The 14,516-nt window shown below is 42.5% G+C and overlaps 1 protein-coding gene across 2 annotated transcripts; it reads right to left on the bottom strand.

The window, feature by feature from the left end:
- Positions 1-2,958: 2,958 nt before the first annotated feature.
- LOC119328957 (survival of motor neuron-related-splicing factor 30-like) lies at positions 2,959-7,192 on the bottom strand. Of its 2 annotated transcripts, XM_037601944.1 has the most exons (9): positions 7,011-7,150; positions 6,610-6,661; positions 5,832-5,909; positions 5,186-5,293; positions 4,996-5,078; positions 4,816-4,891; positions 4,086-4,271; positions 3,579-3,707; positions 2,959-3,370 (listed from the first exon to the last, which is right to left on the bottom strand). In XM_037601944.1, the coding sequence occupies exons 3-9, from the start codon at positions 5,850-5,852 to the stop codon at positions 3,197-3,199; spliced, it is 777 nt and encodes a 258-aa protein (XP_037457841.1). In that variant the 5' UTR covers positions 5,853-5,909; positions 6,610-6,661; positions 7,011-7,150; the 3' UTR covers positions 2,959-3,196. The 2 variants fall into 2 exon arrangements, with proteins under 2 accessions (XP_037457841.1, XP_037457840.1); XM_037601943.1 differs by lacking the exon at positions 6,610-6,661 and having other exon boundaries at positions 7,011-7,192.
- Between the last annotated feature and the right edge of the window lie 7,324 nt (positions 7,193-14,516).

Here is a 14,516-nt window from a genome sequence, read left to right as displayed (position 1 = left end):
GGCAGGGCGGCGAGGGTGGCGGATCGGGGCGGTGTCGTCGGGATGGCGGCAGGGCGGCGGGGGTGGCGAATCGGGGCGGTGACGTCGGGACGGCGGCATCGGGGAAACTTCGGGGCGGCGACGGTTGTGCTTGGGGGCGGTGGCCGAGGAGCGTCGAGGCGGTGGGGTTGGCGAATTGGGGTGGCGGTGGATACGAGTACTTGCTATTAAACACATGACTGACATTTGAAGGATCAATATACAACCATATTGATCTTATCTGCTTCATTCATCTATGGGGTTGCTATGGCAGAAACTTTTGCCCCCATCACGTTTAATTAGTTTGCAGGACAAAGCAAAGCTACCCTGGAGATGTCAGCGCACCGAGATCAATTTTCAACGTTTTTCTGGTGAGTGAAAAACAAGACGTCTCTTGTGTTCCCACGTAAAAGAAAAAGATTTCAGATATGAACAGCGTCACGATGATACTACTATATTTTACCATACATATGAGCATCAAAGCCTCAAAGGTGAGGTCAGGTAGGTGGCAGCCAATGCAAGTTCCTGGCTGCACACATGATAGCTGCTGCACCTGTCATGAGGAAAAAAAAAATCCTCACACCAAACTGAATCCCATCAACCCCATCTAAATCACAGCTTCTTTTTTCCCCTGTGCCGTGCACACATGCAACAGTTCATGGCGACCGTCTAACCAACCAGCCAGCTCCAGGCTCATCAAACCAAACTGAGAATAACCTGCCTACACTACAGTCATGTTGGTGAATCATGACGCCTTTTTACACGCAGGTGAAAATGTGAAAGAAAAGACGGCGAGATGCGCATATATCGTCGTGTGCATTTCCCAACAAGCGACAGCTTCGACCCGGTGGACTCCCTTTTTCTCGTGTCAAGATCACGAAAAGATTTCACGATCGGGAGGCCGCACGATGGGGAAAGTGGAGAAAAAAGTGTCTTCAGGCGCAGTGTTCATCAAGCTTCCTGCATCCGTGTCAACTCTCCAAGCACAAACATGAGATCGCACCAAACCAGACCAACAGCGTTTCTTTCTCAAGATCCATCAAACCGCATGCACATGAATGTGATGCATGGTGCAATTGCAGCTTGTGATCCAAGAGAAACAAGAGGAAATCAATCAATCCATCCATCCATCCATCTCTTCTAGAAGCATGACCAGTAGTTACTACTGGCATTTTTATGCAGGGAATTAAGAAGCATTTTTCTTGTTGTTGATGTTGAAGAAACTGAGAGGAACCAATCAATCATGCTGTGAAAAATACGTGAAAGCTACAGTATATCACTGGTCCTTTTCAGTTCTCTCCAAACCTGCAATGAAACCGGCAGGAAGAAGAAGAAGGTGCACGGCCACCAGCAATTAATCCGGGAAAGGGAAACCGGCCGCTGCCAAATGGCCTGGAAAAAGGGGCACCGGTGGCGTAAGATTGGGAAGAAAAGATGAAGATGAAAGCTTGAGGCAACGTAACTTTCCAGGTTATTAGGAGGGTCACATCTCAACGGTAGGTAACTACTGGACTCGACTCGATAGCCTTACCTCATAAGCTGGGTAGGTAAATACCCCTACTATGCCTAATCGTCCAAGCAATGCACAATCAACTAATAGTTTTTTTCTAGAATACGCATGAGCATGCGTATCTTATATTGATATAGAAGACAATCAAATAATGATAATAATTGTTACCTGCGAGAAATGGGTCATGCCAAATGCGCTCACAAGGATTTATTTATCTCTCTCGGAAAAATGCGCCTTGACCACTTCAGGTCCCATCCTCCACTCACTGATCCTTGTACAATTCCTTGCTCACAACACGCGCGGCGAGAAAAACAAGGTGCTTTTATCGATATATATTCTGCCACGCCATTGACATTGCGATTCCGCGGCTGTCGACCGACCGTTCACTCCCTGCAACAAGAAACATATATAAAAGCAAAAGAAACAAAGAAAGAAAGAAGAAAAACGGTATCATGTTCATCATGTGGTCTGAGATACGAATTCTGCCTCACAAGCCAAGTCAGGAACCCAAGACGTTTTCTTCCTTTACTCCTTTTCCCTATGCAGCAGCGCGTCTTGATCCACACCGCACGGCCTCCTGAATTGACATGCCAACCTCTCAACCCTTTCACGGGGATCATGTGTGTGTGCCACCAATTTAACCAGGAAAAAGGGAACTGTTTTTCCTTCCCTTTCGCGACGTCATCGGGTTTTTCCTTTTCGCCGATTTTATGGGGAGAGCTGACCTCGACAGAGCTTCAGCGACAACATGTGCCACATGTGGCAAATTTTGTAATGTCTTCATGGGTGATATCTATTAGTACCACCACTACCAGCAAGCTGTGAGTTGGCTTCAAAATAAAGAGAAACTGGGACATCAGCTGCTGCTTATTTTCTATTTTTCTTCCATATATGTCAGAAAGCACAGTCAAAGACTAGACAGGGTCCTGCAGAAGACAACAAAAGGAAGATAAAACTCTCGTTTTCATATCTGAGCAGTGGCCAAACTCGCCAAGCGTCAGCAGCAACTAGGGTTCCAGAGGGGACAAAATTTCTCCTGACAACTCTTTTGTTTTGAAACAAAAGAGGTGACAACAGAAATTTGTCCTCAATTGTTTTGTTTCAAACAAGTGAATGAAACTCGCAGCAACGCAAGCATCAGCAGCAACAAGGTTCTAGAGACGATGAAATTTCTCCTGACAATTGTTTTGTTTCAAAGAAGATGTGACCAAATCTCTAAAAAATTGCCACTAGGACTTCTATAAGGACAACAAAATGCTGTAAGAAAAATCAGCCTCCTTTTTTGCGTGTGTGGGCCGCGGGGGGTGAAGAAATTAAGACAAGACACCTCCCAAGTCTGGTATGATGAATGTTCAGAAGCAGCATTTCAACGGCAAGAAGAGTCTGGTTCAGTGTACACGGCCTCAACACCTTTTTCTGCCAAGTACTTGTATTGAACTCCCACAAATGATGCAGAGAAAAAACTTGATGAAACTGTGGTGTAAAACTCGGGCAGTGAAAACATGACTTTCACAAAATTGAGACTAAACATTGAGGAAGACAATGTTAATATCTATATGTGATTTCTAGCTTTCAACAAGTTCAGCATACAAATTACGGAGTACAAGCTCTGACAGAGGCCCAGTCCGGCAATAAAGTGCCGGACATGGCAACTTTGTGAAACCAGATTTATTCCTCATAGTCCACTGCATCCCCAGAAGAACCATCCTTGAGATGAAGGTGCTTCTCCCTCCTCTGGAAGTCAGTCAGGCCTTTCCCGCTACCAGTGACTCCCACCTTACCTCTGTGATCTTCCGGTGACTTGAAGATGCTCTCCTTCTTGCGACCCGAAAAGAATCCCACCTGAAAGCAAACAGAACAAAAAAAATCGAAGTCTAAGTGAACAGTCCGATCGACAAAAGGAAGCAATTGTAGATAGGCCAGTTAGGGTGTCATTAGACTGCTCTAGCCAAATACTCGTATAAGGGCTTGCAAGCTCTTCTGGAGATAGTTTTAGCCAAATAGTGAGGAAGTCCCACTGCCTTCTAGCGGCTAGGAATAGAGATGTTACCTTCTTAGCCTTTCCTTTGGTAGTCTGGAACTGTTGCCATGCATTTTGCCGCTTATTCTGTGCGAAATCTAGTTGCTCAAAGCGGGCTTTTGACTTGAAAGCATGGATCTTCTTACGCTTTGCAGCTTTCTGCAGACACAAAAGCCAGTCAGAACACATGACCCATTTGATGCAGCTATAAAAAATTACAAGGCATGCTTGTTTGCAAGATCAGAAGGATTCTATAAATGGAAGTACAAATGAGCCGCTAATTAAAATGGGGCAAGAAGAACACCACTAGACATAATGTGGAAGCCCTGAGGTTTGTCATAAAGCTATACCTAGGGTGTTCATGGACATGAATGTACATACTTGTTTGTAACAAATGCATTCAATCCTCAAAAGTGAGGATCAGTCAACTTTGTTCCTTTAAAGGCAGAAGTAATATGATAAATGGTGGCACATGGGAGGTATTCAAGGCTAACTTTGCAATTGTAAATATATTGAACAAAAGACCAATTCACTTACCACATCTTCTGGATCATTTGGATCGATCTTAAGTTTTGTGGGTAAGCTACGAATCTGATAGTCAGATGTTGCTGCTTGTTCAACTTTTCTCTTTAATGCCATTTTTGTCGCTTCAGCTTCTTTTTCAGCTAGTCCTAAAGCATCAGCAGCTTCCACGTCAAGTGCCCTGACATTAGCAGGGTCCACCTGTATAAGGCAAAAAAAAAGTTTGCACACACTATTATATTGAAGTAAAAACTGATATGTAAACTGAAGCGACAACTAAAAAGACTGGTATGTAAACTGAAGCCAGCATTCTATTTATTTATATTATACTAACATATTCACATGCCAAGTGGAATTTCAGAAATTATGGGTGCCAGTTTGGTCCAACAAAAGACAAAACACTACAGGCAAAGGTTATTTAAGTCGGTGAATTCCTTTGTACGTTAAGGATGCTAAACAGGAATAAACATTACAATGGGAAAATAAACAGGATGGCAGATACAGCCAAATGCCATTAAAAATTCTTTTCGCTGCAGATGAAAAGCATATATGACGATGCATTACTTGACAACTCAACAACTTCAGAAGCAGGGCAAAACATCATGGTCATAACATATATGTACTCCGTCAAATTTTATGAATATGCAAATTGCATCCCGATGACAAAAGTATTACATGAATGACCTCAAACCAATGAAGCTGTCAAAGACAGAGACTTAAGCCATATGACCAACAATTAGCATACCTCTTCCTTGTTTCCCCAGCCTTCATAACTTACAAAATAACCAATTGGTGTCAGACCTTCAATTGTCGCATTGTACCTAACAATTTAGCTGATCAAACAAATTGCAAACAGACTATATATGCAAAAATAAACAGAAGAATGTACAATTGCAACATACACATATATCTCAAAAGGTCTTACCACTCCCCATCTTCACTATACACAGCTTGCACTTTGGTACCAACTGCAAATTTTTCATGGGATTGTGAGAGGTCATCCAGTGCCTAAAAACAGATAAAGTATGTTAGTGGTATGAAACGGTTATGATGAACAGAAGTGCACTTGTAACTTCCAGGTGAGCAATCCATATGTAAAACAAAACTACGAGTACCTCTGAGTGCACTCCAGCAGAATAATTTGGCGGTGATAGACCTACATCATTCTGCGCACTCTCACTTGGATTTGCAGTTGCCAAAAGCTCTTCGGTTAATGTAATAACCTGCAGTTGTTGCAGAGAAATACATTAGCGCAATTAACAAAACTAGACTCCTGCTATCATTTAAACTGTCCAAATTTTGTGATTCACTCAGAACAGCAGCATCGACACCCAAAATCTGAAGGAGGTACTCTACCATGAGACACAAACCTGCAACCAATCAAGATAAAGGGTAATGGACAACTTTGAAGCTATGAAATTTTATATTTAGTGTTCATAAGTTATATATGGTTGCTCAGATGGTCCCTACCATTGACATAATCTACCTTCTCACCTTTCAAGATTACAATAAAATCTAAATGGCCCAAAAACAAATCCACTGTTCCAAGCTGCCTTTTCATGATAGCTTGCCGGGCATGGCTCCTTGTAACAAAGAAGAGAAAGGGATTGATAGCATAGGCCCCAAATTACAAAAAAGAAAGCAAACATCCTTTTGTTACAAACAGTTTACTCATACTAGCAACAAAGTAAAAGAAAAGGCATCTGATGATTAGCTGATATCAACACACAGCAGCATAATAAAAAATGCAGGATAACTCACCTCTTGAAGCTCCTTTTCCATATCAACATATTCAGAAATTCCAGCGTCATCTTTTTTCTCCTTGATGAACTTCCTAACCTACAATTGGACGACAAAAGATTACCCACAATGTAAATGAATGGTTGCTCAAAAGCTTCACAACAAATGAGATTTGTAATAGGTAAAAGTAAAAGGAAATAGCACGAAACTGCAGTAAGAAAAAAAAAGGAATTTCAATAGCAGTTGACCTGCCATGTGCAATAGTGCAAGATCTACCCTGATAAACGATTAACTGGTCACCAGTTGAACACCTTGGCTAGTGTCCGGATAGATCAGAGCAGATGTCATATTTGTTTATAGAAGATCATTTAATCAATTTTCAATGTAAATCACTCCTCTAAAACAGAAAGACATGGACAAAATATTAAAAAGAGTGAGTAGAATCTAGCGCGAAACAATGACTGCAACAAGGGACCAAACTTGGAACAAATACATCAACAAGTCTCGAGACAAAATTCAACCACCATGTGCACTTTACAAAGCGTTAACCACATGAACATAAAAAGTTGCATGCTCTGATTTGTGAACCAGTGGACTGTTCTGTCTTCTGCACATATGTAAATTCAACAAAATGCAGGATCAAATGGGCGATGGACATCGAAACATTTTGCTCCACCAAGCAGCACCAACACAATACAGCCCTAGTATAGAATTCATGGGAACCAATCAAGCTACATAATGTGTCAATCCAGTGTTGTCCAATATGTATTTCTAAGAAGTCTCAGAATCCAACACTTACCTTAGGATTTTTTAACTCTGCAGTTCAAAGATTGTTCCAATACCCGGCGTCCCTTTAACATAATGAAAATGATAACTCTTTTAGCTGGGGAAATAGTGATAAGAGCAGGTTATTACGGCTGCTCTACTATTTAATCAAAGGTTTAATCAATTGTAAGGTCCTGGACTTTTCACTTAGGCCTCTCGAAACCCTAGAATCGGACGCACATCCGAAACCTAATCTCTGAACACACAGCATCCAAAGCACAGAAACAAAGCACGTAGCTGCGCACAAATTATTGTGGCCCTAATAACGCGCAGCACCTAGGTGGGGAAACCAGAACTGATGGAGGAATCGCCGCAGCACAACGAATTACTACCGAGGATTGGACGCGAGGGGGGGATGGGGGGAGGGGGAGAGACCTCGCGGAGCTGGTCCTTGTAGGTGGAGAGATTGGAGGCGAGCTCCTCGACGCTGAGATCCTCCATGCCCGCCGCCTCCGACGCTCTCCTCCGGCTCGAGCTCGATTCGATTCGATTCGTGACGCCTCGCGCCGCCCGAGAGTTTTCTTTTTGTTCGTTTGGGGAAATCTTATTGTTGTTGTCTGTTCGTGGTGGGGATGGATTTTTATCGCGAGGAAGAAGAGGCCGAGTCGATTTGCCTCTTCCAATTGGGCTGGGACTCAGCGACTGCAACTCTCGGCCCATCGTGGGGTTTGCTGCGTGGATGCGCAAATGCGACGCGCGTGTGAGCGGGCTGGCCCGGCGCTGGGCGATTTTCGTTTTTCTGACACTCACTTATTCCCAAACCAATTCTCAAAAAGGAAAAACTTATTCCCAAACCACCGCTCAAAAAAGAAAAACTTATTCCCAAACCTATATAGTAGTTAAAAAAATCTTATTCCCAACCCTCGTGTTTGTGTAGGATTAATCTCTTTTGCTTACCATCTCATGGAAACCCTTTTCACCAATATCTTAGCCTTCTTTCCAGCTTATCACAGCATTCCTTGTAAGCGGTCCTCTCACTATTTCTACTTCTCGTGGTCTTGAGGTGTCTTGATCAGTCGATGTATCCAACACAGGCTCAGAGAAGACACCTCCTTCTCTCAACCATCTGTACAAGGAAGAACTTACCACTATCCGGAGTCATTTTTTTCTGCCTTTTTTCATGTTTAATTGATTTTCCTTTTCATTTTTATTTTTATTTTATTTTGAAGAAATAATTTCCAGATATTAAAGTTTTCACAAAATAAATTAATACTTTTAAAAATGCAAAGATGCGTTTAAATTATACGAACATTTTCCTACAATACGGAACTTTTTAGTTAGATAAAAAATCTTACAACATGTGAATGCTAATCTATTGACAATTTTATAAATTATATGAATATTTTTTAAATAATTTTTAAAATTACAAGAACAGTTTTAAAGGTGTGAATACTTTTCAAATTACTTGATATTTTAAAATGTAAATAATTATTATTTCCCCATCACATTTTAAAAAATATTGGAAAGTATATACATGTATATATGTTAATTTTAAGGTTTAAACAAAGAAAAATGATGTCCCTGAGCTCATTCAGAGGTCCTTTAGGCGGAGCTAGCGCTCGGTGGAAATGAGCGACACATTTTTGCACCTCAGTTGATGGGCAAGTTTTCGCTAGAAGATCCAGCCAAAACAACTTAAAGTGCATTTAAATTTAACAAGGCTCTGGTGGACATCACACAAGGAGTTCATGTGGACGCACACTTGCTATGAAGGGTAGATCAAAACAGGACGCGTCAGAGTAGGATATTGCTGGACAGGGTGCCAAACAATGCCCCAGTTGTGCAAGGAGTAAGACGCAAAAGCGGCCGACATGACAAATTCATTGGGCTTCGTATCCACTTGCGTCGAGCATGCCTTGGAGTTGCTCATGTCAGTACAATCCAGCAGCTCGAACCGTAATACACGTGAGAGAGGAAGAAGCCGCGAACATCACCATGGACCTAGACACCCAAAAATGGAGTGGAGCGAGATCTTTCAGGGCGAGGACGGTGTGCAATAGGTGGCAAAGTGGCCTTGCTACCTATTCCATTAGAAACCACAGATTTTTAGGTCCAACACATGGCTCAAACTTCAAAGTGTTTCAACATGTAAAAAGGTGGTTCAAACTAAAATAAAGCAATGTTTTTCCTTACTTATGGTGTAGCGTCTTGTTTTATCACTTACAACATGTATACACTCTGGGGGCAACAAAAAATAAAAAATAAAATGTACACTCATGACCGAATAATGCCGTTGCATCAGCTAGCAAGCAAACGGTAGAAACAAAAACCCTAATGTCTTCTTTTAAGGAAAACCAAAGCCCTGATTTTTTTTGAAGCATAAAAACTTTATTCTTATAAAATTGTCATATCATTTACTTAAGAGGAAGAATAAATTCAAGAGCATCGGACTCCCAAGTTTCAGACAAACTCGAGCTAAAAGAATGTTTAGCTAGACTATCAACAACTAGATTGACTTCTCTACTATAGTAAATAAAACTGACGCTAGCAAAGTGTAAAGCCAGTTGATTGCATTTTGTTAAAATCGATCATCAGGGCCCACATACAAATCAGAATTCGTTAACACCTCCAAAGCAAACATGCTTCAGACTCAGTGATAATTTTAGTGCACCCAATATTTGCTGCTAGAATCAATCCACTTCGGATAACTTTCAACTCAGTTGATTCAACATTGTAATCTTAAAAAAAAGCTGATTCAACATTAGAGAGGTAATTCCCAGGTTGCTGCTGCTATAAAATTTACATGGTTGTCCCTCGCCACAGCACCATTAACTCCCGATAAAGTTTTAGCATGAAATGACACGTCGATATTAATTTTTACAGTCCCCTCACTTGGCTGTTTTTTCAACATGTGATCAATCTTACGAACTAGCTGGTTCGGTGTCGATAGAAATTTGTACCTAACACCCATATAGTCATGGCCGTATGATTTGGAGTCTGGATAGTATTTCCTTTTGTACTCTGTCATCTCTGCCATCAGATGTACCACATAGCCACCAGGATCAATTCAGCAACAGGTATGTCACGCACAACTGAGCATAGATGGATAAGAGTTTCTGAGTTGACTGAGCCGAAGCGATCCTGCATAACAGTTGTTCGGTCGATTAGGCCTAGTTCTGCCCATACGTCCTTTGCCCGTGAACAGGTAAAGAGGCAGTGTTGGATATCCTCAAATACAATTTTACATAAGGGATATTCGGGTATAAGAGGGATGTGTCTACCCGCCAGCACGCCCAAGCATGGTAGTATACCTTTAGAAATTTCCATCCAAAATGCTTAATTTTTTCAGGGATTCGGAGCTGCCAAAGATCTTTCCAAATTGTGTTAATATTTGCACTCACTGGGCTATCTCCTCTCAAAAAATGATGCCCAAACAGGTGATCAAATTCCACATGGTAGGACGAACGGACAGAGATGGTCCGAGATCTTGTGAAGTTTCAGGCCACGAAGTCTTCCATTGCCTCAACATGAAAAAAAAATTGCATAGTTCTATTGACATAAATTACGGAAAATACAGACTCGATGTGAACCTCATCCCACTGTCCCCATGTGGGGGTCAATTATCTCTTCGTCCTTACTCAACATTGTGCCTCCTCTTGGTGTTATGATTTTTCTAGACTGTACTACAAGGGATCCAAGGGTCTTCCAAAATGTTTATGTGTGAACCTGATCCCACCCGCCAAATGCATCCTCTCTTAAAGGTTCGAATTCCTGAAAGTGCGTTATGTCGACTAGAGGGGGGGTGAATAGGCGATTTTTATGAAAGTCTTTAAAACGTGGAAGTTTCGAAGACAAACAATAGAAATAAACCTATAACCATGCAGCGGAAGGTAGACTACACTAGGTAAACCACAGTCATGTATTCAATGAAGTGAAAGCACAATGACTAATAGCAGCTAGGTAGTAAGGATCAGGTAGGAAGATATTAAGAAGCCAAACAGAACACGCAGTCACTCAGTGAAGACAAAAGATAGTGCAATCATACAATGACTTCACAAGGAACAACAGTAAGTAAAGGGAAGGGAAGGATGAAACCAGTGACTCGTTGAAGACAATGATTTGTTGGACCAGTTCCAGTTGTTGTGACAACTGTACATCTGGTTAGGGCGGCTAGGTATTTAAACCTGAGGACACACAGTCCCCGACACCCAGTCCTGAACACGCAGCTCAGGACACCCAGACCTCACCGTATTCCCCTTGAGCTAAGGTCACACAGACCTCGCCCAATCACTCTGGTAAGTCTTTAAGGTAGACTTCCAAACCTTCACAGACTTCGTTCACCGGCAATCCACAATGTCTCTTGGACGCTCAGAACGCGACGCCTAACCGGCTGGAGGATTCACAGTCCTCAAGTGTAATAAGTCTTCAGATCACTCAGACAAGAAGACTTAAGTGATGCCTAATTCTCTTTGGCTCTGGGTGGTTAGGGCTTTATCCTCGCAAAAAATTCTCTCTCAAAGGCTTCGAGGTGGGTTGCTCTCAAACGACAAAAGCCGTACACTAACTCTGAGCAGCCTACCGTTTATGGTTGTAGGGGGTGGGCTATTTATAGCCACTAGGCAACCCGACCTGATTTGTCCGAAATGACCCTGGGTCACTAAGGAACTGACACATGTTCCAACGGCCAGATTTCAAACTCACACGGCAACTTTACTTGGGCTACAAGCAAAGCTGACTTGTCCGACGCTGGACAAGATTCGCTCTCATAGTCTTCACTCGAAGACATAGGTTTTGGTTAGGCATCACTTCAGTCATTCTGACTGGTTCTCTTGGACCCCACTTAACAGTACGGTGGTTCCTATGACTCAATAAAGAAGAAACAGAACTACGAAAGATCTAAGTCTTCGAGCTCCATACGCTTCATGTCACGTCTTCTCTTGTCATAGTCTTCAATGTGAATATCTTCATATACCACCTTTGCCATTGATGTCTTCATACATTTTTAGGGGCCATCTCTGGTAGGAAAACCGAATCAATGAGGGACTTCTACCTGTGTTATCCTGCAATTCTCACAAACACATTAGTCCCTCAACTAGGTTTGTCGTCAATACTCCAAAACCAACTAGGGGTGGCACTAGATGCACTTACAATTCCTGCAATAATGCTTTGCCATGTGAACGAGGAACCTTTCTTTGGGCCTGCTTTTAGTATGTCACCATCTGGATAGTACTTAGCACTCAACACGTGTGCACACAGAGAGACAGGATTTTGGAGAAGTCGCCAACACTGCTTTGCTAACATACCAAGATTAAAATTGTGAAGGTCTCTAAACCCCATGCCATCCTTCTTCTTTGGGACGCACATTTTCCACCGTGCATACCAGTGCATCTTCTTCTTTTCTTCTCCATCTCCCCACCAGAACCCCGCTATCTCATTGGTAATTGACTTGCAAATCCCTTTAGGCAATTTAAAAACAGACATAACATAAGATGAATTGCTTGAGCCATAGATTTCGATAATATTTCTTTACCTTGCATTGATAGATTTTTTTCTTTCCAACCTTTTAGCCGTTGACAAGCTCTGTCAATTAGATGTTGAAAACTGTCACTTCTATCCACCACAAACATGGTGGGTAGGCCTAGATACTTATCTAACAGAGTTCAGTTAATATCTCCAGTCTACCACAAATATCTTCCCTGACTACAACACTAGTGTTAGGGCTAAACAAAATGCTAGACTGAGTTGTACTTACACGCTGGCCTGAACTAGTAGAGTTTGTGTCAAAGAGACCAAGACCCTTTTAAGGGTATCTACATTATTATTTGTTGCTCTCAGCAAAATAAGGGAGTCAGCAGCAAAAAGAAGGTGGGAAATTGAAGGAGCATTCCTACATACTCGAATACCTTCAATTCATCCAATGTCTTCCTAATGAGCCAGCAAACTGGAGAGGCCCTCAGAACAGATCAACAAAAGATATGGGGGTAAAGGGTCCCCTTGTCACAAACACCTCGTGGGTATAAACTCATCGGTCTCTGTATTATTGAATCTGATTCTATAACTCATAGAGGAGAAACACTCAATTATCATATCCACCCATTGTGACTGAAAACCCAGCTTTATCATCACTAGTTCTTGTTTCTTTGGAGAGCTTGACAACAATTGTTTGGTGAACTTGAAGGAAATATGCCCTAGAGGCAATAATAAAGTTATTATTTATTTCCTTATTTCATGATAAATGTTTATTATTCATGCTAGAATTGTATTAACCGGAAACATAATACATGTGTGAATACATAGACAAACAGAGTGTCACTAGTATGCCTCTACTTGACTAGCTCGTTGATCAAAGATGGTTAAGTTTCCTAACCATAGACATGAGTTGTGATTTGATTAACGGGATCACATCATTAGGAGAATGATGTGATTGACTTGACCCATTCCGTTAGCTTATCACTTGATCATTTAGTTTGTTGCTATTGCTTTCTTCATGACTTATACATGTTCCTATGACTATGAGATTATGCAACTCCCGTTTACCGGAGGAACACTTTGTGTGCCACCAAACGTCACAACGTAACTGGATGATTATAAAGGTGCTCTACAGGTGTCTCCGAAGGTACTTGTTGGGTTGGCGTATTTCGAGATTAGGATTTGTCACTCGGATTGTCGGAGAGGTATCTCTGGGCCCACTCGGTAATGCACATCACTATAAGCCTTGCAAGCATTGCAACTAATGAGTTAGTTGCGTGATGATGTATTACAGAACGAGTAAAGAGAGTTGCCGGTAATGAGATTGAACTAGGTATTGAGATACCGACGATCGAATCTCAGGCAAGTAACATACCGATGACAAAGGGAACAACGTATGTTGTTATGCGGTCTGACCGATAAAGATCTTCGTAGAATATGTAGGAGCCAATATGGGCATCCAGGTCCCGCTATTGATTATTGACCAGAGAGGTGTCTCGGTCATGTCTACATAGTTCTCGAACCCGTAGGGTCCGCACACTTAACGTTCGTTGACGATATAGTATTATATGAGTTATGTATGTTGGTGACCGAATGTTGTTCGGAGTCCCGAATGAGATCACGGACATGATGAGGAGCTCCGGAATGGTCTGAAGGTAAAGATTCATATATTGGATGATATGTTTTGGCCAAGGGGTCAGGCCCATGGGGCTATAAGTCAGTGCAAAAGGAGTTTTGCGGAGGCCAGGGGGCCAAACGCCGGAGACCCTGGCGTCTGGCCCTGGGCCATACGCCGAGGCCCATGGCATCTGGGCCAGACGCCAAGGATTGTGGCGTTTGGTCCTAGAGTCCGAGTGGGACTCTTGCCTTTCGGGCAAAACCGACTTTGGGGAGGCTTTTGCTCCAAGTTTTGACCCCAGGGCTCAACATATAAATAGAGGGGCAGGGCTAGCACCAAAGACACATCAAGAAACACCAAGCCGTGTGCCGGTAACCCCGTCCCCTCTAGTTTATCCTTCATCATAGTTTTCGTAGTGATTAGGCGAAGCCCTGCGGAGATTGTTCTTCACCAACACCGTCACCACACCGTCGTGTTGCCGGAACTCATCTACTACTTCGCCCCTCTTGCTGGATCGAGAAGGCGAGGACGTCACCGAGCCGAACGTGTGCAGAACTCGGAGGTGCCGTGCTTTCGGTAGTTGGATCGGTCGGATCGTGAAGACGTACGACTACATCAACCGCGTTGATATAACGCTTCCGTGAACGGTCTACGAGGGTACGTAGACAACACTCTCCCCTCTCGTTGCTATGCATCACCATGATCTTGCGTGTGCGTAGGAAATTTTTGAAATTACTACGTTCCCCAACAGTGGCATCCGAGCCAGGTTTTATGCGTTGATGTTATATGCACGAGTAGAACACAAGTGAGTTGTGGGCGATACAAGTCATACTGCTTACTAGCATGTCATACTT

Source organism: Triticum dicoccoides, chromosome 7A, assembly GCF_002162155.2.
Source record: "Triticum dicoccoides isolate Atlit2015 ecotype Zavitan chromosome 7A, WEW_v2.0, whole genome shotgun sequence".
NCBI lineage: Eukaryota > Viridiplantae > Streptophyta > Magnoliopsida > Poales > Poaceae > Triticum > Triticum dicoccoides.
Note: the sequence above shows the minus strand (reverse complement) of the source record. Positions and strands in the feature narration are given on the sequence as shown.